The sequence below is a fragment of the Oncorhynchus clarkii genome, chromosome 16 (assembly GCF_045791955.1).
Source record: "Oncorhynchus clarkii lewisi isolate Uvic-CL-2024 chromosome 16, UVic_Ocla_1.0, whole genome shotgun sequence".
NCBI lineage: Eukaryota > Metazoa > Chordata > Actinopteri > Salmoniformes > Salmonidae > Oncorhynchus > Oncorhynchus clarkii.
Window position 1 is genome coordinate 21,459,349 of NC_092162.1, and position 23,091 is coordinate 21,482,439.

Genomic DNA, 23,091 nt, shown 5'->3' on the forward strand with positions numbered 1-23,091 from the left:
ACTACTTAAGGACACTAATAATGTGCAGAGACTTGCTTGGGCCAAGAAACATGAGTAATGGACATTAGACCAGTGGAAATCTGTCCTTTGGTCTGATGAGTCCAAATTTGAGATTTGTGGTTTCAACCTCTTTTATCTTTGTGAGATGCAGAGTGAACAGATGATCTCTGCATGTGTGATTCCCACCACGATGCATGGAGGAGGAGGTGTGATGGTGTGTGGGTGCTTTGCTGGTGACGCTATTGTGATTTATTTAGAATTCAAGGCACACTAGGCACACTTAACCAGCATGGCTACCACAGCATTCTGCAGCGATATGCCATCTCATCTGGTTTGCGCTTAGTGGGACTATAATTTGTTTTCCTATTTTTCAATAGGAAAATTGCCCAACACACCTCCAGGCTGTGTCAGGGCTATTTGAACAAGGAGAGTGGAGGAGTGCTGCATCAGATGACCTGGCCTGCACAATCACCTGACCTCAACCCAATTGAGATGGTTTGGGATGAGATGGACCGCAGAGTGAAGGAAAAGCAGCCAACAAGTGCTCAGCATATGTGGGAACTCCTTCAAGACTGTTGGAAAAGCATTCCAGGTGAAGCTGGTTGAGAGAATGCCAAGAGTGTGCAAAGCTGTCATCAAGGCAAAGGGTGGCTACTTTGAAGAATCTAAAATATATTTTTATTTGTTGAACACTTTTGGTTACTACATGATTCCATATATTATTTCATAGTTGTGATATCTTCACTATAATTCTACAATGTGGAATAGTAAAATAAAGAAAAACCCTTGAAATAGTAAGTATCCAAACTTTTGACTGGTACTGTATGTCAATGGGTCGTTTTCTTCCCCTCATTAGACTGTGGAGTATCGCAGGGCAGCTACATTGGGCTGCAGTGCAGCTAGGCAACTGCTTATCCTGGTCGTCTCAAATAACTAATCTACAGTATGTCAGTGTCTTGTGTCTGTATTTGTGTTTATATGTGAAAATGTGCTTGTATTATAAATTGTATTTTAATGTTCAAGGAATCCCGGAAGGTTAGTCCTAATGAGGAGTAATAGAGATCCTAGTAAAAATCAACCATAGTGCCCTCCACGCTCATCAATAAGCTGGGACTGGACCCTGGGACTGAACACCTCCCTCTGCAACTGGACTTCCTGACATGACGCCCCCAGGTGGTAAGCGTAGGCAACGCTGACCCTCAACACGGGGTCCCCTCTGGAGTGAGTCCCCGTACTCTCTGTTCACCCACGACTGCGTGGCCGGGCACAACTCCAACACAATCATTAAGTTTGCCGGCGACACGACGGTGGTAGGCCTGATCACTGAGAGCTTAAAGTTCCTCAGTGTCCACATCACTAAGGATCTATCATGGTCCGCACACACCGACACAGTTGTGAAGAGGACACGACAACGCCTTTGGATGTGGAAAAGTTTTAGCATGGGCCCTCAGAGCCTCAAAAGGTTCTACAGCTGCACCATCGAGATCCTATTGACTGGCTGCATCACTGCTTGGTATGGCAACTCCTTGGCATCCGACCGCAAGGCGCTGTAGTGGGTACGGCCCAGTACATAACAGGGGCCAAGCTCCCTGCCATCCAGGACCTCTATACCAGGAGGTGTCAGAGGAAGGCCCTAAAAATTGTCAGACTCCAGCCACCTTAGCCATAAGACTGCCAAGTAGTTATTCCGGGTAGCTATTTGGTTATCTGCATTGACCCTTTTTACACTAACTTTTTTTTGACTCGTCACATACGCTGCTGCTACTGTTTTATCTGTCACTTATTCCTAGTTCTATGTATATAACTACCTCAATTACATCGTACCCCTGCACATCGACCCGTTACTGGTACCTATCTTTTATTTCAACAAGGAACACAGACTGAGACCAAGGTCTCTTTTACAGCTGGGCCCTGCGTATACATGTTTACACATACAGTTTAGGTACAATGATTAAGAAACTACACAAGACACAAACAAAATGATCACAGATGACACAAAAAACACAACAACAAAAAATACAGCAGCAGATGATTACATTTACACACATTTATTCCCCTAACAACACAAGAACCTGCATTACCCGAAACGGTTACAAGCAATACAAAAATAAAAATCAAGAGTCTGAAGTTGAAGTTTAGTCTCCCAGGCTATTCCATATGCAAGGAGTGTAACAGGAAAAGGCAGCCATACCCATCTCTGTGGAAATCACATGGGCCTCAAGTGTAATCCATGTTTGCTGGTTTTAGGAATTAAATAGGTAAGTATATAGGCAAGTTGTCGTCACGCATTGTGTATTTTATGTTTTACTTTTCTATTATTTCTCTAGCGCCCACGGGGACACATCGTTTTGAAGAGTCATCCAACTCTGAACTCCAAGTCGGAAACTCCTGGCATTTCTAGAGCTCCCGACTTTCTGACCTGAAGATCACTGACGTCATGATTTGACCTCAGATCCCCCCCCCGAGTTCCCAGGTGTCTTGCAAGCACCGTTAGTCCTATACTGTAATCATAAAGTTCAGTTGAACCTCCTGAACACATTCCAGTAGGGCGAGGTGAGCAAACGTCTGGATGGGTATACTTGCCCTGACAGCACCGCCTGATATCCACCATATGGCATAGCATGATTTACGGAGGCTTCTGTCTGGCTGGGCTTAATATTAAGGGTGGGTTTAGGGTCAGCATCAAGGTCAGGGAATGAAGTTGATTTATACATAGGAAGGAAGTATGTTGGCGTATTGGTTCGCTGTTTTTGCAGGAGTGAAATTATAGGACATGGAAACTACAGGACAGGGAGATATTGTGATGGTAATCTCTGGGGGTTGATGATATATCAATCTGTCAACTCTGCGTCACCTGGTCTGTTTCCTTCATGTTTGGGTGTTCATATTCTTCTGGAATGAAGAAGTATATGACTCCATCTCTTTGGCACCCAGGAGCTGCTGGTGTTGGCTTGCTCAACCATGTCTACAGAGTGTGTTTACCCTTGTTGTTGTAAGTCTCCAAGGAACAATTGATTGCGTAATTGGCATTATCAGTTACAACCCCAAATGGACCCGATACAACTCAGTGTTCGTGAGTCAGTCAGGACTTCTCTAGTAGTGCCAGGTTGTCAGCACACCCATTGCTTTTAACTCACCTCTTGAAAAATGGGATATGTTGGAAGGCTAAATCTGAAATCTGTGCAGGAGTTGAATGTGGGAGCTGTTCAACAAAATACTTGCTGAATAATCTAACGATATACATCGTAGTAATCTATAGTGTAATCGACAGTATACCTGAAATCCATTCAAATACTGTAATCCAATTGGAAATCGGGGGGAAATGACATGCCCGTGTTATTGTTGCCAATTCAGCTACTGAAAATGAAACCCTTTTATCATACGTGTGAACAACCGCATTAATGCAAGTGCTCTTGTAACGGACCATAGCGATCAATAACACTATGACATGCAACATACTGTGTCAACCCCTCCCATGTTCTTCTAATTGAGTGAGTTTCCCCCGACTCTCATTTCTGTTTTCAGAAGTAGACCATCTCCTGCCTGGAATCCAAATGGACTTTGCTACATTTCAACGTTGTTTGACTTGACCGCAACTTTCAGTCTGGTTAAACCAGGCTAAACAGACTCTAGCATTGACAGAAGAACATCAATTAGCCTCCAACCCAACAAAAAATGTAAAGCACACAGCGAGCTGCCAGAGTAAACGCATCCTCTCTTCCAAAATGCCAATAGGGGAAGAACAAGGCTGTTTAGCTTTACTCTCCCGGGTCTTAGGGTATAGACTACAGGCCATGGCCTCCAATTTGTGTTGGGTGTCCCATAATCGGAGAATGATCCGTCCACTAATTGACCACTGTTCAGTTTCTACTCAGGACAACATCTTGAGATTGATTACAAAGCGGGCGAGACAGAATGCGAGAACGGGGGAATAGACTGACGATGAGACAGGGGGGGGGGGCTACAGAGGAAAGGCAGACTGTGTGAGAGAGAGAGAGGAAAAAGACAAGTTGATTTTAAAGTGTGTGTTTAGCGTGGCGGGTCACTGTTCTCAGACCAGAGAAGAGACTGACACCCTGGGTTAGCCTAACTTCCCGGGAGAGTTCGCATGGCAGCACTGTTGGGATAATCCAAGTAGACATTAGCCGTGCATAGAGATGGGCAACAAACAGACGCTGCTGGCACAGAGTATAACAAGACCACACCGGCACCCACTCTTAATGTAGCGTAGCTTCTGTGCAAAGTAATTGTGCCTAGGGCCTAAATGAAATCACACACACAAAACAACTCTTTGTGTGCACTTGAGTCACGCCTGAAGTGGAGCCACTGATCACACCATTGTCTGAACATCTTGAGAGACAGGAAACTGTTTACCCGGTTTATCAAATCAAATGTTATTTGCCACATACACATGTTTAGCAGATGTTATTGTGGGTGTAGTGAAATGCTTGTGTTTCCAACTCCAGCACTGCAGTAGTATCTAACAATTCACAACAATACACACAACCTAAAAGGAATGGAATTTTTTGTTTTCTTATTTGACCTTTATTTAACTTATGAAAGCAGGGTTGTTTTTGGTCTCTTTGGTCAAATCTTGGTCACTTCCTCGTTAGGAGGTAAGTGGGGCGGCTGTGGTGGTGCTTGTTGACAATCCCACATTGTGTTTATGCTAGTGCTACTCCACAAAGGGCTCATTGTGGAGAGTGACGGCCCAGGAGAGGGGTCCAGGACTCGGCTAAGGGACTGGGGGGTGTTTTGGGGCTGGAGGCTGGGTGGGGTTTTGTCCGGTGGAAAGGCCAGACCGTACTGTACTCAGCTGACGGGGCTGGGAGACTGCACATGTGAGAGGAGTCCCGTGCTCGACTGCTCGGTGTCAACGCCGTGCCTCCAATAGTCCTCCAGATCTCCCGCTGTGCTGTAATAGTATTATGAAAGGGATTTTTCATCACAAACTCAATGTTGTGGATTCTTGTTACATGAAAAAAAATTGTACTCTGAGTTTAAAGCTGAGATCTTAAGCGGCTTGGAAAACTGTCCACAGAATTTGTAATATTGTTGTTTTGGCCTATACTCTCCTGACCTCTCCCAAGGACACACACACACACACACGTTTGTTTACATGGACAGATGGACCTTACCTCCTCTCGATTCCTCTTCTTCTCTTACTATGTTGCTGGAGCTGAAACTGTACACAGAGGCACCTTGTAAAAAATTGATTCGACAATGTATCCTATGACATACTGTAAACAGCCCATGTTTCTCTTCTCCTCTTTCAACCCCCCTCCCCCCTTTTTTCTCTAATGTCTGAGAGTGACAGGACTCTCAGGTCAAGCTGGCGCCGTCTCTCTCTGAAGCAGGAACAGGCCCTCTCTCCCAGCTGTCTGTCCGCCTGCCTGTCAGATTCGGCTGTTGCGCTGGCCCCTCACCCTAGACTTAAGAGCCCTTCCACACACTACAGGCGTTTTATAGGGCCAGAGGCCCAGGCGAGACGTGCAGAGAAAGTTATAGGATTATCATAATGGCTCATTCTAGGTCTCTGCAAGTTTAGGCTTAACTCTTCTGTGGTGAAAACTCAGGTGTCCGTCAGTCAGTCAGTCAGCTGGAACACACATGCCCTTCTAGCACAGTTCTCTATGAATTGAGAGGGACTGTAAGGGTAGGGCAAACTGGGCCTCTCGACCGCTTTTTGGGCGGGATAACCATAAACTGTCAGTCATCGAATTTCTTCACCACATCAAAGAGCCTCTAGGGCTAAATTGCTCAATGATTGACAGGGCATGGTTATCCCGCCCATCTGGGCTTATGTCACTTATTCCATCACTAGCTTGACTTGACCTTTTTTTAATTTGGCCTCCCGCTTTTTCTCTCGGCGTAATTCAGGATCGATGGTGGTTGTAAATCTTCTTCTGTGGCTCTTCTGCACTGATGCTTAGGACCTCAGTGGCATTTTGGGTGCCTGTAATTCTGCCTGTTTGTTTTGAGTAGAGAAGGGCTTGGGGTTTGGGGCTGTCCACGTTGACGCCTGTGTTCTTCTTGGTGGTACACACGTAGCACTCGTCAGTCACGTCCTTTTAAATCCCGCTGCGTACTTGAGTTCATCCTGGGCTCTCCACCGGCTCGGTCAGGAGTAGGTCCGACTTCCCAAAGAAATGCCAAATTCTCCAAAAATGCTCAGTGTTTTTTTGTTTTGACGTGTGCATGATTGGGAAGAGTTGCATGACGACGATGCATCTCTCTGTAACCCGTGTGTTTATACACAGTGACTTTGTGAAAGATATTTACAGACGGAGCTCCTTCTCCGTTCAGGGTCGTGTCGGCGCTCCACTATTCACTGTCAACGAGCCGTAACCACACACACACAAACCCATAGTGTATTTGTGTTTAACTGCATAGAAGGTGGACTGCTTGGGTGAGCAGACACTTAACCAGTTTTGTTGCTCGGCTAGTTCGGCGGTCCCGTTGCTTGTGCAGATTAAAGGATGGAGGAGCCATGTACTCCATGCATAGCTGTTTATACAGCCCAGCTAGCCATCGTTGGATGTGTGGATTAAATTAAACGCTCTCACTCTCCCTGTGTGATCCTGTGGCCCTGCAATGTTTACAAGAGGGCAGAACAGAGATCAGTACTGTGCGGGGAAATTCTGGAGATCAATGGCATCAAACACAACATGTTTTGAGTTTGTATACGAGTTTGGTTCCCCAGGTGTGTGTCGGGTTATGTCTGTGTTTACATCTGCATTGGTGTGTGTGTGTGTTCATCTTTGTAATACTTACTATACTCACTCAGTGATACTCAAATGGTGGTTTGAAGGCCTATGGTTTTAAATTGGGCTGTGACTAGGAACTGTTTATTTGGTGCGTCCCCCCCCAAAAAAAATAATTTGGGGGGGGGTGTAGTGGGTCACTAGCACTATCTGACCCTGCCCTGTCTCCATCTCTGTGTTCTCTAGCCCAGCACGCTGCCCCAGGGCACCATCAACATGAACCAGTGCTCTGACGTCATCGACGGGGAGTCCAGGACGGGCCAGAAGAACTCCTTGTGCGTTCTCACCCCCGACAGAGAGCACTTCATCCGGGCCGAGTGCCGCGAGATTATCAACGGGTAAGACATGCATCTGGCTAGGGCACAGTGTAAGAAAGCTATATTCTTCTTATTGGAAAATTTCAGGTAGTAGGGAGATCACAACAACAACCCCTCTACCTCCTTCATTTGTTGTGGCGGCCTCGCCGTCTCCCATTTACATTCGTACTGTTCTCAGTGGATGTCTTTTGACAAGTGGATGCACAGGTTAGTGTTTTTCATCATGAATCTTGTTCTGGAGGCAGCTCTGCAGAGTATTATGTAGTTGGCACAGCCACAGTCGGATTTTAAACACAACCTTAACCCAAACCTCAACCACACTGCTAACCGTAATGCCTAATCCCAACCTTAAATGAAGACGAAAAAGTTTATGAATTTTTACAATAAGCAGTTTTAACTTTGCAGCTGGCCTATCTAAGAGGAAGTTGCTTCGTTCTGCCTCCAGGACAATAAACATCAACCTGAGCCACAAGCAGGCATCCATCATATTGCTTTCACCTATAAAGGGAAGAATAAGAGAGGAAGCCCTGGTGTCCAATGATTTCAAATACTGGAGTTCTGTCCTAGAGGTCATTGGACCTGTGGGGAGAAAGCCAGTCAGAGGGAAAGGAAAAGATGGCTAGAGAAAGTGTTGTTGCACAGCCTTGTGGGTGCTGTTCCATTGCTGTGTGAACAGCTCTGCCCCCTGTTGTCTCTATCAGGCAGTGCAGTCGGTGCTCTCTCCCTAATTCGCACTGCAATGACAGTGCACATTCTTTCACTGCCCCCTGCCTCTTTCACTGCCTCCCATCTCCCTCGTTCACTCACCACCGCATTCACTCACTACCTCCTCTTTTATTAAGCCCTCTCACCAACCCCAACCCTTAATACTTGCCTAGTTAAATAAAAACCAAAATAATAATACACTGCCCAACCTTGTACCTCCTGTCCATCCACAGACGTGATAGCACTGCTCTGCTAGCATCTCCCTTCCTCCTGAACACACTCCTGTTCTAGCTACCATTTTATGTCCCCGTACCAACTAACACACTGTCATTGCATGTTAACAAATCACCCTAGTCCCCATGCCTCTTTCTCTGTCAACCCCCCCCAATTTATAATACACTAACCTTACTGCCCTCCCCTGCAAAGTCCTTCACGACCCACCTCTTGACACACTTCACAGTGACCCCTCCCTCCCGCTGTACCTGGCTCTCTGCCATCCTGGAAACATATTGGCCCGGGCAGTGTTACTGCCATCTGATTGGGGGGGGGGGGGGGCTGGGCCAATGACAAACACCCAGATTAAGAGGATCTCTGTTTTTCTCATGGTCTGAATAAGCCTCTGGCTTTCCCCCCACCCCGCTACCCAGTCTTCCATAGAGGGGGATTAGGCCTGACACATACAGAATGGGGGGGGGAACAGCATGAAAACTCACTTTCAATCTCAAACTACCAGATTATATACTGTACTGTACAACAGCTGTAAAAAAAAAAAAAAAAAAAACAATAAAATGAATCAAATCGAAAACATTTTACAATTTCAATCTTGGCACAAGACTTCCTCAACAATTTTCTCAATCTTAATCTGTACTCTAATTTGCGGTAACATGCTAAAAACATTCACTTGTCCCACAAACTAAGATCTATGCTGCTGACATTACTATGCTTGTAGGCGCCATGATAGTGGACTTTTAGGAGGTGCTTTACTAGTGGGCAAAGACGAATGCCAGTAGTACACTGAAATGAGATCTCTGCTATTCAATTTGTTGTTGGATTGGTGTTGAAATGCCACCCCGCCAAGGTTGCCTTGACAAAAGCCAGCCACGTTCCTGTAGTACTTTCATTAGGCCACAGTGTTTTAATATCACAGAGCAGAAACGTTGAATAGGCTTTCACACTCACAAGAGGGCCGGACAATGGGGGAATTGATATGGCTTTGTGTTCTGTGCCATGGTGATGCACTTAGCTCTTCAATTAGTCACAACACAACCATTGTTTAGGCCATCGCAACCACTACCGTTTTTATCAGCGTTATTCATTCATTCATGGAATAGTTCATGTGATTTTGAACGGTTAACTAGTTATCACATTTCTACAAAATAGGTTTGCCACCTCACAAGTTGAACCTGAACTCCTATGAAGATATGAATTAATTCATTGATACTTCCCCGCTGACGTATTGTGGACTCCCACTCATACAGACTGGACAGGTCATGACTTGACGCACATCAGCTGGATTGGTGTGTGACTTATGGGGAACAAATGTTGACAAACACCTCCTTCCGTGGGGGGGGGGGGGGTGGTGTGTGCCTCGAAATGTTGTAAATGAGACTTGTTTGAGTAGCAGGGATTCTCACCGCCAGTTAGTGGATGTGTAATTCAGTATATCTGAGGATATCAGAGAATGCCATGACAGAAGAAGTACAGTAGGTGTGGCAGGTGACCGAAAGGCTGCTAGATCGAACCCGTGAGCTGACGAGGTGAAAGTCTGTCGTTAAGATCTTATGCCCCCGAACAAGGCAGTTAACCCACTGTTTCCTAGGCCGTCATTGTTAATACGAATTTGTTCTTAACTGACTTGCCTAGTTAAATACAAATGAAATAAAAGGTGTAGGACTGACTAGGTGTCAAGAGTCTCCCAAGCACAGTACCTACATGGGCACGGTTTCCCGATTAGCGACAGAACTTAAATTCACAGGCGTTTAACCATACATAGTTCCTATAACTGACGAAGATGTCACACACGTGTTTCCCAAAATACCACCCAGCGAGAACGTTCACCAAGTGCAGATGGGACCGAAGGAAAGGCAGCTCTACTTTCGGATTCGTTTTCTCCCTTCAAATCTGAGCTAACATTATAATTGTTCCACAATACTGACGACAGATCAGCTCCTAGAGACCTATATGGCTGTAAATATTGAGGGGGCTTATTCTAATGCTTACCCTATAATATTACAATGATTTGGCACATCATTGTGCACATATTAAAGGTAAAACAATATTGTCACACATTATGAAATATATTGAGGCAAAAGTTAGACGACCTACAATTAGCAAAATTGAACTGATTTAATAGAACATGAAATGTATTTCAATATGATTGAAATAAACTCGTCAAACAAAGAAACGTCCTCAATGTCAACTACGTTTATTTTCAGCAAACTTAACATGTGTAAATATTTGTATGAACATAACAAGATTCAACAACTGAGACATAAACTGAACAAGTTCCACAGACATGTGACTAACAGAAATGGAATAATGTGTTCCTGAACAAAGGGGGGGTCAAAATCAAAAGTAACAGTCAGTATCTGGTGTGGCCACCAGCTGCATTAAGTACTGCAGTGCATCTCCTCCTCGTGGACTGCACCAGATTTGCCGGTTCTTGCTGTGAGATGTTACCCCACTCTTCCACCAAGGCACCTGCAAGTTCCCGGACATTTCTAGGGGGAATGGCCCTAGCCCTCACTCTCCAATCCTGGAGAGTCATGTCAGGATGAGCCTGCTGGAAGGGTACTACATGAGGGAGGAGGATGTCTTCCCTGTAACACACAGCATTGAGATTGCCTGCAATGACAACAAGCTCAGTCCGATGATGCTGTGACACACCGCCCCAGACCATGACGGACCCTCCACCTCCAAATTGATCCCGCTCCAGAGTACAGGCCTTGGTGTAAAGCTCATTCCTTTGAAGATAAACACGAATCCGACCATCACCACTGGTGAGACAACCGTGACTCGTCAGTGAAGAGCACTTTTTGCCAGTCCTGTCTGGTCCAGTGATGGTGGGAATGTGCCCATAGGTGACGTTGCTGCCGGTGATGTCTGGTGAACAACAGGCCTGCAAGCCCTCAGTCCAGTCTCTCTCAGCCTATTGCAGACGGACTGAGCACTGATGAAGGGATTGTGTGTTCCTGGTGTAACTCGGGTAGTTGTTGCCATCCTATACCTGTCCCGCAGGTGTGATGTTCGGATGTACCGATCATGTGCAGGTGTTTGTTACACGTGGTCTGCCACTGCGAGGACGATCAGCTGTCCGTCCTGTCTCCCTGTAGCGCTGTCTTGGGTGTCTCACAGTGCGGACATTGCAATGTATTGCCCTGGCCACATCTGCAGTCCTCATACCTCCTTGCAGCATGCCTAAGGCATGTTCACGCAGATGAGCAGGGACCCTGGCCATCTTTCTTTTGGTGTTTTTCAGTCAGTAGAAAGGCCTCTTTAGTGTCCTAAGTTTTCATAACTGTGACCTTAATTGCCTACCTATCTGTAAGCTGTTAGTGTCTTAACGACCGTTCCACAGGTGCATGTTCATGAACTGTTTATGGTTCATTGAACAAGCATGGGAAACAGTGTTTCAAAAAAAGATGGACTTAGCTGTTCTACGAGTGGTCTGAGGCAATTGGTAAATGAGGGCTTTCAACCGCACGGGGACTTAACAATGCTTTTACGAAGGTTCTAACGATGAACTTAACCTTCAAATGCTTTTGGGATACCGGGCCCTGGTCACAAAGAGTAGTCTACCTTGGCTTGAACTTGTTCTCAACTGGCCTACCTGGTTAAATTAAAGGTGAAATCAAAAATACAATTGGTGATGAGTGTTCTGAGACACACACGTACTGTATTTCACAGACCAGAACCAGTGTTTTCCAAGTGGTAGGACCAGCTGGCAGGTCAGAGCCTGTTTGTTTTCGGGTTGTGACTGGGTCACGTCTAGGAACAGTGCTTTTGTTTATTCAGTGGCTCATGGGAAATCTCCAAAAACCTATTGATGGGTCTTAATTCACACAAAAAAACCGTTTGGGAACCATCAGTCTGTAGTTTTTGTCTTGTTTTTATGTTTGTCACTAATGACAGATTTTTGCCTCTTTGATCGTCTCTTCAGATGGCAGGAGGCCCTGACGGTCTATCCCCGGACCAACAAGCAGAACCAGAAGAAGAAGCGCAAAGTGGAGCCACCCACTCCTCAGGTACCATGCCCTCCACTCTGAGATTCTAATTAAGTACTGTATATACTGTACAATGTATTGGATATGTGGTCTCCCTATTGCAGGGCTTCCCAAACTCGGTCCTCGGGACCCCAAAGGGTACACATTTGCGTTTATTGCCCTAGCGCTACACAGCTGATTCAAATGATCAACTAATCATCGAGCTTTGATCGTTTGAATCAGGACCGAGTTTGGGAACCGCTGCCCTATTGTACAATGTACTCCAACAAACTGAATGGTCTTATTGTAACAGGGTGTATGGTGGATATCGGACCAGTACACACTAGCTTAAGATGAATCATAACGATTAGGTATAATGGACTGGTTTGGTATGAAGTCGTGTTATTGTATTGAATTTAAGAGGCTTGTATGATAACATGACAGACACTTTTGCCCTGAGGGGAATTCAAACGAAATGTCCATGTCAGTACATGCTTACACTACAGAGGTTCTCTCTGTTAGAGAGTTAGATACATGAAAAAAAAGAGGGTAACGTAAAGGTAAGAGGTTTTAATGACTAGATGAAGTAATGGTATTGAATATCCTCCTCTACAGACCACACACTTTGCGGTGTGGTTTGTTATTTTCCTTTCTTCCTTTCATTTTGATGTGATGCCAGATTTGTGGCGGGCGCAGAGACTGGCTCCGAAGCTCATTGTCTGGGTCTTCTAATGGCAGTGGACCGAAACAGACCCCCCCCCCCCCCCCCCCACACACACACACACACTGAGTCTAGTAGACACTAACAGCCTCATTTGCTTAAGAGAAAACACAGACAGAGGGGTGACCCTCACTTTTATGCCATGTTGGCCTCCTAAGTCCTGTGTTCCTGAAGTCTGCGCCGCACAGCAGTGAGCGTAGCTGCTTTCTGTCTGTCTGTCTGTCTTGCTTTGTCTAATTGGCTTGTCTGTCTGCCCCCTCTCCCTGTGCCCTCCCTTTACCCACTCGGTAGCAGTAATTACTGGTGCTGGCTGGCAGCATTCTGCACAGAAACCACAGAACAAATGCAGGGGACAAAACTGGGTTAACAGTGCTCTGGATCAGGATAACCCGACCAGTGGGGGGCCAGGAGTTATTGCTTGTTCCTACAAAACACTGTCTGCCTGACTTTCTGTACTTCTCTTTTATATGTATGTACAAGTATGGTATGTGTTGAGTCAATGACATTCTGGCGGCATCCACTTGCAGACATACGGTACAATGAGTCAAGGCCAAGCCATGTAATTAAGGTTGTTTACTTGAGCGAGTGATGACGCTTTCATTGCAGGTTCCAGATCGCTTTCCGTCCTCGTCGCATCCAGGTCTGACCAGCGCCGTTTGACTGATCTCTGTACCAGAGCGTATAGGAAAGAGCTTGTCACATAGGTGCATATTCAATGTAAGACTGAATGTTTCTCCACTTCCCCATTACTAAAAACGGTGCTAAGAAGCCATTTCCACCTGAAACCTCTCCACCCGCTTACACGTTTCTCACCAGAGATTCCTGTTTGCTCTGTAAATACGTAGGCACAGAGAAACATCTGTTTGCTTTCTGGGAAGTGGTTCCAAGGCAAACAGCACCTGACAAGGAGAGGTTAAGTCCATTGTATCTTGACAGGCCATTCTGGTGTTGCTGGCTTTTCGTGAGAGTGGCCGGCCATAAACTGTCTTTCTATGATCCTCTCTAGTTGGAAAAAAAAACCTTGGGACAGAAATGCAATGTTTGCTCCTCCAAATCCTTGCTGCTGGCTATATGGTCTTGAGTATCAGGGACTTTGAGGCTAGAGGGAAGAAAATCTGCTCCGCCATGGCAAGGGGCCACCGGCAGGGCATTAGTGACTCCATGTCCTGTTCCAGGCTTCAAGAATCTTCAACCCTGTTGAGAAGACCAACCTCTGGAATGGACCCCCATAATTGTCACATACCCTCTAACCACTGCAGTGAAATGTGTTGTTTTACAGGGTCCTGGAACAAAGTAGGGTTAAGGGCCTTGCTCAAGGGCACACCAACACATTGTTCACTTTGTCGGCTCGGGTATTAGAACCAGCGACCTTTCGGTTACTGACCCCAACCCTCTAACCACTAGGCTACCTGCCGCCCAATAGAGCCACCCCCTAACTGCAAAGGCTCTGTGTGATTTGCAGGGTGTACGAAGTCCGAGCTGTCATTTTTCCACCAGAGACATGAACGGACATGCTTTGAGTTGAGCCAAGCTGGATGAACTTCAAACCTGAATGGCTACACAATCCCAATCTCAAACCTTAATCCCAAACCCAATCAATCCAGGTGGAGGGGGATCGAAGTGGACACTCTTATACATCTTTCTTGTTTCAAAGGCAGTAATTCAGGGTTCAGTGGCATGCCTCCATATGTGCTGTTTGAGAGGGGATTGGCCGGAGATAGCAAGGGTCTATTCAGATTTAATTATCTCCGGCCACACGTAAACATATCCCAGGGCCTACCAAGTGTTGCAGCGGTCTAAGGCACTGTATCGCAGTGCTAGAGGCCTCACTACAGACCCTGGTTCGACTCTAGGCTGTGTCGCAGCCTGCCGCGACCGGGAGACCCATGAGGCGGCGCACAATTGGCCCAGCGTTGTCCGGGTTACGGGAGGTTTTGGCTGGCCAGGATGTCCTTGTCCCATCGCGCTCTTGTGGCGGGCTGGGCGCATGCACGCTGCCTGTACGGCGTTTCCTCCGACACATTGGTGCGGCTGGCTTCCGGGTTAAGCGAGCAGTGTGTCAAGAAGCAGTGCGGCTTGGCGGGGTCACGTTTCGGAGGATGCATGGCTCTCGACCTTCGCCTCTCCCGAGCCCCATCGCTGCAACTCCTGTACGGACAAGACTGTAACTACCAATTGGAAATCATGAAAGGGCGTCAAAAGTACCCTCAGAAAAAAAAGAACATATCCCAAAAATATAGTCGCAGGGAAAGGAGTGAAGAGCGGTACTGACGGAAGTAAGAATTATCAGTATCGCAAAATACTAAGAGTCAAGAGTCTACCTTTTTATTATCCCTGATTACATGCCAAAACGGATTTGTTTTGTGTGTATGTGTACTATATGTACTGAATGCAGGTATTGGTAAAAACCATAAATGAGCAGGGACTTTACAGTAAATATACTGCCTTGTTATTAACAAGCATTTGAAGACATTAAGTATGAAGTCAGGCATAAGTCGTCACATCTCTATCCCACAGAATGTTTCCCTTGTCTGTTCTGTCCTCTACAACAACAACAGGTGTGACTGCCATGAAGGAGCTCTTTGTTCTTTGTTGAGCTGTCTGTCTGCCTCTCTTTCACTTTGCCCCTCCCTCCATCCCTCTTAAATCTGTCAATCTGTACTGTTCTGTAATGAAACAATACTCTTTGTACATACGGTCTCTTCGCTAAACTTTTATTGAAAATGCTAAAGGAACTCTTAGTCATCGGAATACATGAAAAAGCTCCCCCAAAGAAAGAGATGGAGAGATGGACTCAGTAGATGGTCACGATTCATCTTCATTGTTGACATGTGTAACGATTGCATTTGTCTCTTTCCTCCTCCACTGAACCCTCTTGCACTCTTGTCTTTCCCTCTCTCTTCCTTTTACCGTTCTCGTCCCCCCACCCACCTCTACCCCCAGGAGCCTGGCCCAGCCAAGGTGACAGTGACCAGTAGCGGGGGCAGTATCCCCTGCCTGCCCAGCAGTATAGCCAGTGCAGAGCGGGTGCCGGCCAGCCGCTCCACACTGTGGCAGGAGGAGAGATGGAGCAGGGCATCCACCATCCCCTGCAGCCGCAGCGCCTCCTGTCTCAGCCAGCTGACCCAGAGCCATCCGGGGTCAAGCGTCACCAGAGAGGGTGAGGAAAGACTGGAGACACACTTTCACCAAAGCACCTGAGCCAATACATTTTTGGGTGTCAGCATAGCAGTCAATTTAGTTTGTAATCAACAGCAAAGGCAGTTATTGGATGCCAATGTTGATATCCTCGCTCTGTGTTCATGTACATACACTACCTGGCCAAAAGTATGTGGACAACCATTCAAATTAGTGGATTCGGCTATTTCACGTCCGTTGCTGACAAGTGTATAAAATCAAACACACCGCTATGCAATCTCCATTGACAAACATTGGCAGTAGAATTGCCCGTACTGAAGAGCTCAGTTACTTTCAATGTGGCACTGTCATAGGATGCCACTTTTCCAACAAGTCAGCTCGTCATATTTCTATCCTGCTAGAGCTGCCCTGGTCAACTGTAAGTGCTGTTATTGTGAAATGGAAAAGTCTAGGAGCAACAACGGCTCAGCCGCGAAGTGGTAGGCCACACATGATCATAGAACGGGAGTGGCGAGTGCTGAAGCGCATAGCGCGTAAAAATAAATGTCTGTCCTCAGATGCTAAACTCAGTATCGAGTTCCAAACTGCCTCTGGAAGCAAAGTCAGCACAACAACTGTTCGTCGGGAGCTTCATGAAATGGGTTTCCATGGCCGAGCAGCCGCACACAAGCCTAAGATCACCATGCGCAATGCCAAGCGTCGGCTGCAGTGGTGTAAAGCTCGCCACCATTGAAGTAACGCGTTTTCTGGAGTGATGAACCACGCTTCACCATCTGGCAGTCCGTTGGTCGAATCTTGGTTTGGCGGATGCCAGGAGAACGCTACCTGCCCGAATGCATAGAGTGAACTGTAAAGTTTGGTGGAAGAGGAATAATGGTCTGGGACTGTTTTTCATGGTTCGGGCTAGGCCCATTGGTTCCAATGAAGGGAAATCTTGACATTCTAGACGATTCTGTGCTTCCGACTTTGTGGCAACAGTTTGGGGAAGGCCCTTTCCTGTTTCAGCATGCAAATGCCCCTGTGCACAAAGTGAGGTCCATACAGAAATGGTTTGTCGAGATCGGTGTGGAATATCTTGACTGACCTGCACAGAGCCCTGACCACAACCCAATCAAACACCTTTGAGATGAATTGGAACGCCAGGCCTAATGGACCAACATCAGTGCCCAACCTCACTAATGCTCTTGGGGCTGAATGGAAGCAAGTCCCCACAGCAATCTTCCAACATCTAGTGGAAAGCCTTTCTAGAAGAGTTGAGGCTGTAGCAGCAAAGAGGGACCAACTCCATATTAATACCCATGATTTTGAAATGAGATGTTCGACGAGAAGGTGTCCACATCCTTTTGACTACGTAGTGTACGTGCTTGTGTATTATTTTCTGCCAAACATTTTTTGTAATCTTTCCCTTGCTCTGCTTTGTTTGTGTGGTGCAAGACGGTAGCTCCCTGAGCGGCGGACGCAAGGTACGAGTGGAGAGTGGCTACTTCTCCCTGGAGAAGACAAAGTCGCCGGAGCCCCCGCAGCCTCCCCAGCACCAGCCCCTGACCACCTCTACCTCCCTCGGCGTCCTCCACCACAGGTACAGCCCCTGTGACTCCCCCTCGTACCCCAACACCTCCCTGAACTACCCCTCCTCAGACCCCCTCCCCTCCCCAGGCGCCCTCCTCTCCCCTAGCTACTCCACCGTCAGCTCCTCCCAGAGCTCCCTTGACTCGGAGCCCAGCAGCAATGCCCTGAGCTGGGACAGCCGAGGCGGGGCAGGTGGGAATGTTGGCGGTGGTGGTGGGGGAAGAGTGGGACGACCAGGCAAGGACTACGTGGTGCTGTCGAACGTGCCGCGGGCTCGCCGGCTGAGCCACCGCGAGGCCTTCCGCTCGGACAAGAAGAGGGTGGAGCTGAGGGCGCGCACACGCAGCCCCGGACGGGAGGAGGTGGCCAGGCTGTTTGGGCTGGAGCGCAGGTGAGGATATTGAGATGACCCACCACACACCGCACATTTATTTAACTTATGCACAAAGGCACTTAGAAACAGTCAAACCCACACTACACCCAGCATTGCTTTGTAAGCCCACCGACTATATTGAATGTTATCACGCATGCGATCTTCAGTGTTTTTTGGTTTTGTCAAGCCTCCACTAAATTCAATTACTATGATCTTCATGAGCTGTATTGGTCTTCTGGCACCACCTAGTGGCAGCAGTCCTCGAGATCCTCTACTGCCTCTTTCATAATTAAATGGCTCTCTTGGAGCCAAATGTAAAAACCAACGTATGTTTATTGCTTGCATATTTCCCCCTCTGTCCAGCTCTGTCTACTTTGCTATTTTTTTTTGTTTTTTTTGTTTTGTCTCTTCCAGGAGCTTCTGAAAATTTGCCCTCCCAAACCTTCCACCTCCGTCCTGCTGCGCCCTGCTGGTTACCGCTGACTCCTGCTTTCTCTCATTCCACCACACACACACACACACACACACACACACACACACACACACACACACACACACATGCTCTCACTCATTCACTCACAATCTCTCACACGCTCAGTCAGTCACTCACAACTGGTCCAGTCTCCTTGGCTAACGCTGCTGATGCTGCCATTGCTGCTGCTCCTGGGAATATGGTCCTTAATCCTACAATGATCCTCCTTCCTCTCCATCTGAAGTTTGATCTCTTCACATAACACTCTATACTCATCATACTCTATCAGTCTCTTGTGGACCATTTTCCTTTTCTAGTTGCACTTACACATTCTCTCTATGGAATATGTGTTGTGCCAAAATGATGAATCAATGTCGTCATTGATCAAAATGTTCTTACATTCAAACCAGACTGATACTATAGACTTATAGATTTTTGGCACAAAGCAGCCTCCATAGTCCTGCTCTGCTCTTTTAGTCAACGCACATTGACGCTAGGACCTTGAGAGGATTTGCTCTTTTTTTGTTTGGTTTTTTTTGCAGCTCATTTGATTGTGTGTTATATCCTGACGCATGGCCGAAGAAAGGCTGCAGACGGTTTTAGTAGCAGCAGCTTGAGTGTGTTAGAGCCTCGTGTTTTACTGGAAAACCGTCGGCAACCTTCTTATAAAAGGCATGTTACTCTTCAGTTATTGGAAACAAAATGCTGTCACTTAAGTACAGGAAGAGATGATCCATAGCTGAGGTTTCAAAGACCCTATGTCATGCTGTTTATGTGATACTGTTCATGATTTTGTGTGTGTGTGTGTGTGTGTGTGATGCTGGCTGACTGCGTATGTGTATGTTTTCCACAGGCGTTCTCAGGTGATAGGGAAGTTTGAGTCGGGGGATGGGGAGGGCGTGGAACACATGGACACCACCTCTTCTTCGGAGCCCCCCTCCAATACCGTGTCTGTCCAGAGGCAGGGGCGTAGCGAGAGACGCTCCCTCGCTTGCAAACAGGTAATGTCCCCCCTCCCTCCCCCCTAACACAAGGCTGTCGTTAGGGGTCATAAACCATACATGGCACCTAACATTAGCTCCAATTTACAGAGAACTCTCATTCATCATAAACCTTTCATAAATGTTTCAGTTGACGTCAATATGAAGATAACCGTGTTAAAATTGACACGTGAATACATACACTACAGTAGTTTACGGTGCATTCGGGAAGTACTCAGACCCCTTGACTTTTTCCACATTTTGTTACTTTACAGCCTTATTCTAGAATGGATTCAATTGTTTCCCCCCCTCATCAATCTACACACAATACCCCTTAATGACAAAGCAAAAACAGGTTTTCAGAAATGTTTGCAAATGTATTAAAAATGTAAACTATCACATTTACACAAGTATTCAGACCCTTTACTCAGTACTTTGTTGAAGCACCTTTGGCAGCTACTCAAGTCTTCTTGGGTATGATGCTACAAGCTTGGCACACCTGTATTTGGGGAGTTTCTCCAATTCTTCTCTGCAGATCCTCTCAAGCTCCGGCAGGTTGGATGGAGAGCGTCGCTGCACAGCTATTTTCAGGTCTCTCCAGAGATGTTAGTTCTGGCTCTGGCTGGGCCACTCAAGAACGTTCAGAGACTTGTCCTGAAACCACTCCTGCGTTGTCTTGGCTGTGTGCTTAGGGTCGTTGTCCTGTTGGAAGGTGAACCTTCGTCGTAGTCGGAGGTCCTGAGTGGTCTGGAGAAGGTTTTCATCAAGGACCCCTTTGTACTTTTCTCCGTTCATCTGTGCCTCGATCCTGACTAGTCTCCCAGTCCCTGCCACAAAAAACATCCCCACAGCATGACACTGCCACCACCATGATTCACCGTAGGGATGGTGCAAGGTTTCCTCCAGACGTGATGCTTGGCATTCAGGCCAAAGAGTTCAATCTTGGTTTCGTCAGACTAGTGAATCTTGTTTTTCATGGTCTGACAGTCCTTTAGGTGCCTTTTGGCAAACTCCAAGCAGGCTGTCATGTGCCTTTTAATGATGAGTGGTAGAGTGCTGCAGAGATGGTTGTCCTTCTGGAAGGTTCTCCCTTCTCCACAGAGGAACTCTGGAGCTCTGTTAGAGTGACCATTGGGTTCTTGGTCAAGGCGTGTGCCTTCCAAATCATGTCCAATCAATTGAATTGACCACAGGTGGACTCCAATCAAGTTGTAGAAACCTCTCAAGGATGATTTAATGGAAGCAGGATCCACTGGAGCTCAATTTTGAGTCTCATAGCAAAGGGGTTGAATACTTATGTAATTAAGGTATTTGTTTTATTTTTTACAAATTTGCAAAGGTTTCTAAAATCCTGTTATGGGGTATCGTGTGTAGATTGAGGGGAATTAGGTTATAAAGCAAAAAATGTAGATAAAGCGAATGCTTTATATGAGCTGTAGTGAGTGTTTTTAGTCATATTTCATAGCCAATGGATTCATGTCATGTCAACCCTATATGTTGGGCATTTTCAGGAGATGTCATTGGATGCTGAGAAGGAGCGTCGCGTTCCTGATGTGTCCTGCTCGTTCAACTTCCGGAGGGCCAAGTCCCTGGACCGCCGAGTGACTGAGTCCTCTATGACTGTGAGTGCTGGGCAGTAATTTACTTTACGCAAGGTCACTCCACTGTACTTTATGCTAGGTTACTTTATATTAGATCACTTTAGTTTGTGATAGGTTGTTACTTTGCGCTAGGTCACTCCACTGTACTTTATGCTAGGTTACTTTACATTAGGTCACTTTAGTTTGTGATAGGTTGTTACTTTGCGCTAGGTTACTTTACTTTACTTAACACTAGGTTACTTCACTTTACTTAACACTAGGTTACTTTACTTTACTTAACGCTAGGTTACTTCACTTTACTTAACGCTAGGTTACTTCACTTTACTTAACGCTAGGTTACTTCACTTTACTTAACACTAGGTTACTTTACTTAACACTAGGTTACTTTACTTAACACTAGGTTACTTCACTTTACTTAACACTAGGTTACTTTACTTAACACTAGGTTACTTTACTTAACACTAGGTTACTTTACTTAACACTAGGTTACTTTACTTAACACTAGGTTACTTTACTTAACACTAGGTTACTTTACTTAACACTAGGTTACTTTACTTAACACTAGGTTACTTTACTTAACACTAGCTTACTTTACTTAACACTAGGTTACTTCACTTTACTTAACACTAGGTTACTTTACTTTACTTAACACTTGGTTACTTTACTTAACACTAGGTTACTTTACTTAACACTAGGTTACTTTACTTAACACTAGGTTACTTTACTTAACACTAGGTTACTTTACTTAACACTAGGTTACTTTACTTAACACTAGGTTACTTCACTTTACTTAACACTAGGTTACTTTACTTTACTTAACACTAGGTTACTTTACTTAACACTAGGTTACTTTACTTAACACTAGGTTACTTTACTTAACACTAGGTTACTTTACTTAACACTAGGTTACTTTACTTAACACTAGGTTACTTTACTTAACACTAGCTTACTTTACTTAACACTAGGTTACTTTACTTAACACTAGGTTACTTCACTTTACTTAACACTAGGTTACTTTACTTAACACTAGGTTACTTTACTTAACACTAGGTTACTTTACTTAACACTAGGTTACTTTACTTAACACTAGGTTACTTCACTTTACTTAACACTAGGTTACTTTACTTTACTTAACACTAGGTTACTTTACTTAAGACTAGGTTACTTCACTTTACTTAACACTAGGTTACTTTAGGTTACTTCACTTTACTTAACACTAGGTTACTATACTTTACTTAACACTAGGTTACTTTACTTAACACTAGGTTACTTTACTTAACACTAGGTTACTTCACTTTACTTAACGCTAGGTTACTTCACTTTACTTAACACTAGGTTACTTCACTTTACTTAACACTAGGTTACTTTACTTTACTTAACACTAGGTTACTTTACTTAACACTAGGTTACTTTACTTAACACTAGGTTACTTCACGTTACTTAACACTAGGTTACTTTACTTAACACTAGGTTACTTTACTTAACACTAGGTTACTTTACTTAACACTAGGTTACTTTACTTAACACTAGGTTACTTTACTTAACACTAGGTTACTTTACTTAACACTAGGTTACTTCACTTTACTTAACACTAGGTTACTTTACTTAACACTAGGTTACTTTACTTAACACTAGGTTACTTTACTTAACACTAGGTTACTTTACTTTAGGTCACTTTAGTTTATACTAGGTCAGGTCTGGGCAATTATTTTCCATGGAAGGCCACATTAGAATGCATTTTTGCCATTGTTCGATAAGCTCAAGTTGCAGGTCAGTGGGAGCGTTATCCACATTGAAGGTGAAAGGAGAGGAAACCAACAGCATGTCATTTTCCAACACTTTGAAATCCTCAAAACGATGAGAACTCACAGTTCAAAGCACGCAGCAGCGATGTGTACTTCTCCCGCTGGTCAACTGATAGGGAACAGACTAGTAGTGTCGGAAGGTCATCTGATAGGGAACAGACTAGTAGTGTCATCTGATAGAGAACAGACTAGTAGTGTCATCTGATAGAGAACAGACTAGTAGTGTCAGAAGGTGGGTGAGATTGTTGTCATCTGATAGGGAACAGACTAGTAGTGTCATCTGATAGAGAACAGACTAGTAGTGTCATCTGATAGGGAACAGACTAGTAGTGTCGGAAGGTGGGTGAGATTGTTGTCATCTGATAGGGAACAGACTAATAGTGTCGGAAGGTCATCTGATAGGGAACAGACTAGTAGTGTCATCTGATAGGGAACAGACTAGTA

At 45.5% G+C, this 23,091-nt stretch overlaps 1 protein-coding gene across 4 annotated transcripts in view; it reads left to right on the forward strand.

The window, feature by feature from the left end:
• LOC139368178 (centrosome-associated protein CEP250) overlaps window positions 1–23,091 on the forward strand; it is a 112,828-nt gene that overhangs the window by 55,958 nt on the left and 33,779 nt on the right. For 3 of the 4 annotated variants that reach the window (XM_071106791.1, XM_071106788.1, XM_071106792.1), the window contains exons 4-9: window positions 6,951–7,102; window positions 11,946–12,030; window positions 15,653–15,869; window positions 17,282–17,807; window positions 19,115–19,262; window positions 20,753–20,863. In XM_071106791.1, coding sequence (XP_070962892.1) covers window positions 6,951–7,102; window positions 11,946–12,030; window positions 15,653–15,869; window positions 17,282–17,807; window positions 19,115–19,262; window positions 20,753–20,863 — 1,239 coding nt within the window. The remainder of the gene's footprint in view (window positions 1–6,950; window positions 7,103–11,945; window positions 12,031–15,652; window positions 15,870–17,281; window positions 17,808–19,114; window positions 19,263–20,752; window positions 20,864–23,091) is intronic. The other variant, XM_071106793.1, reaches the window with a different exon arrangement.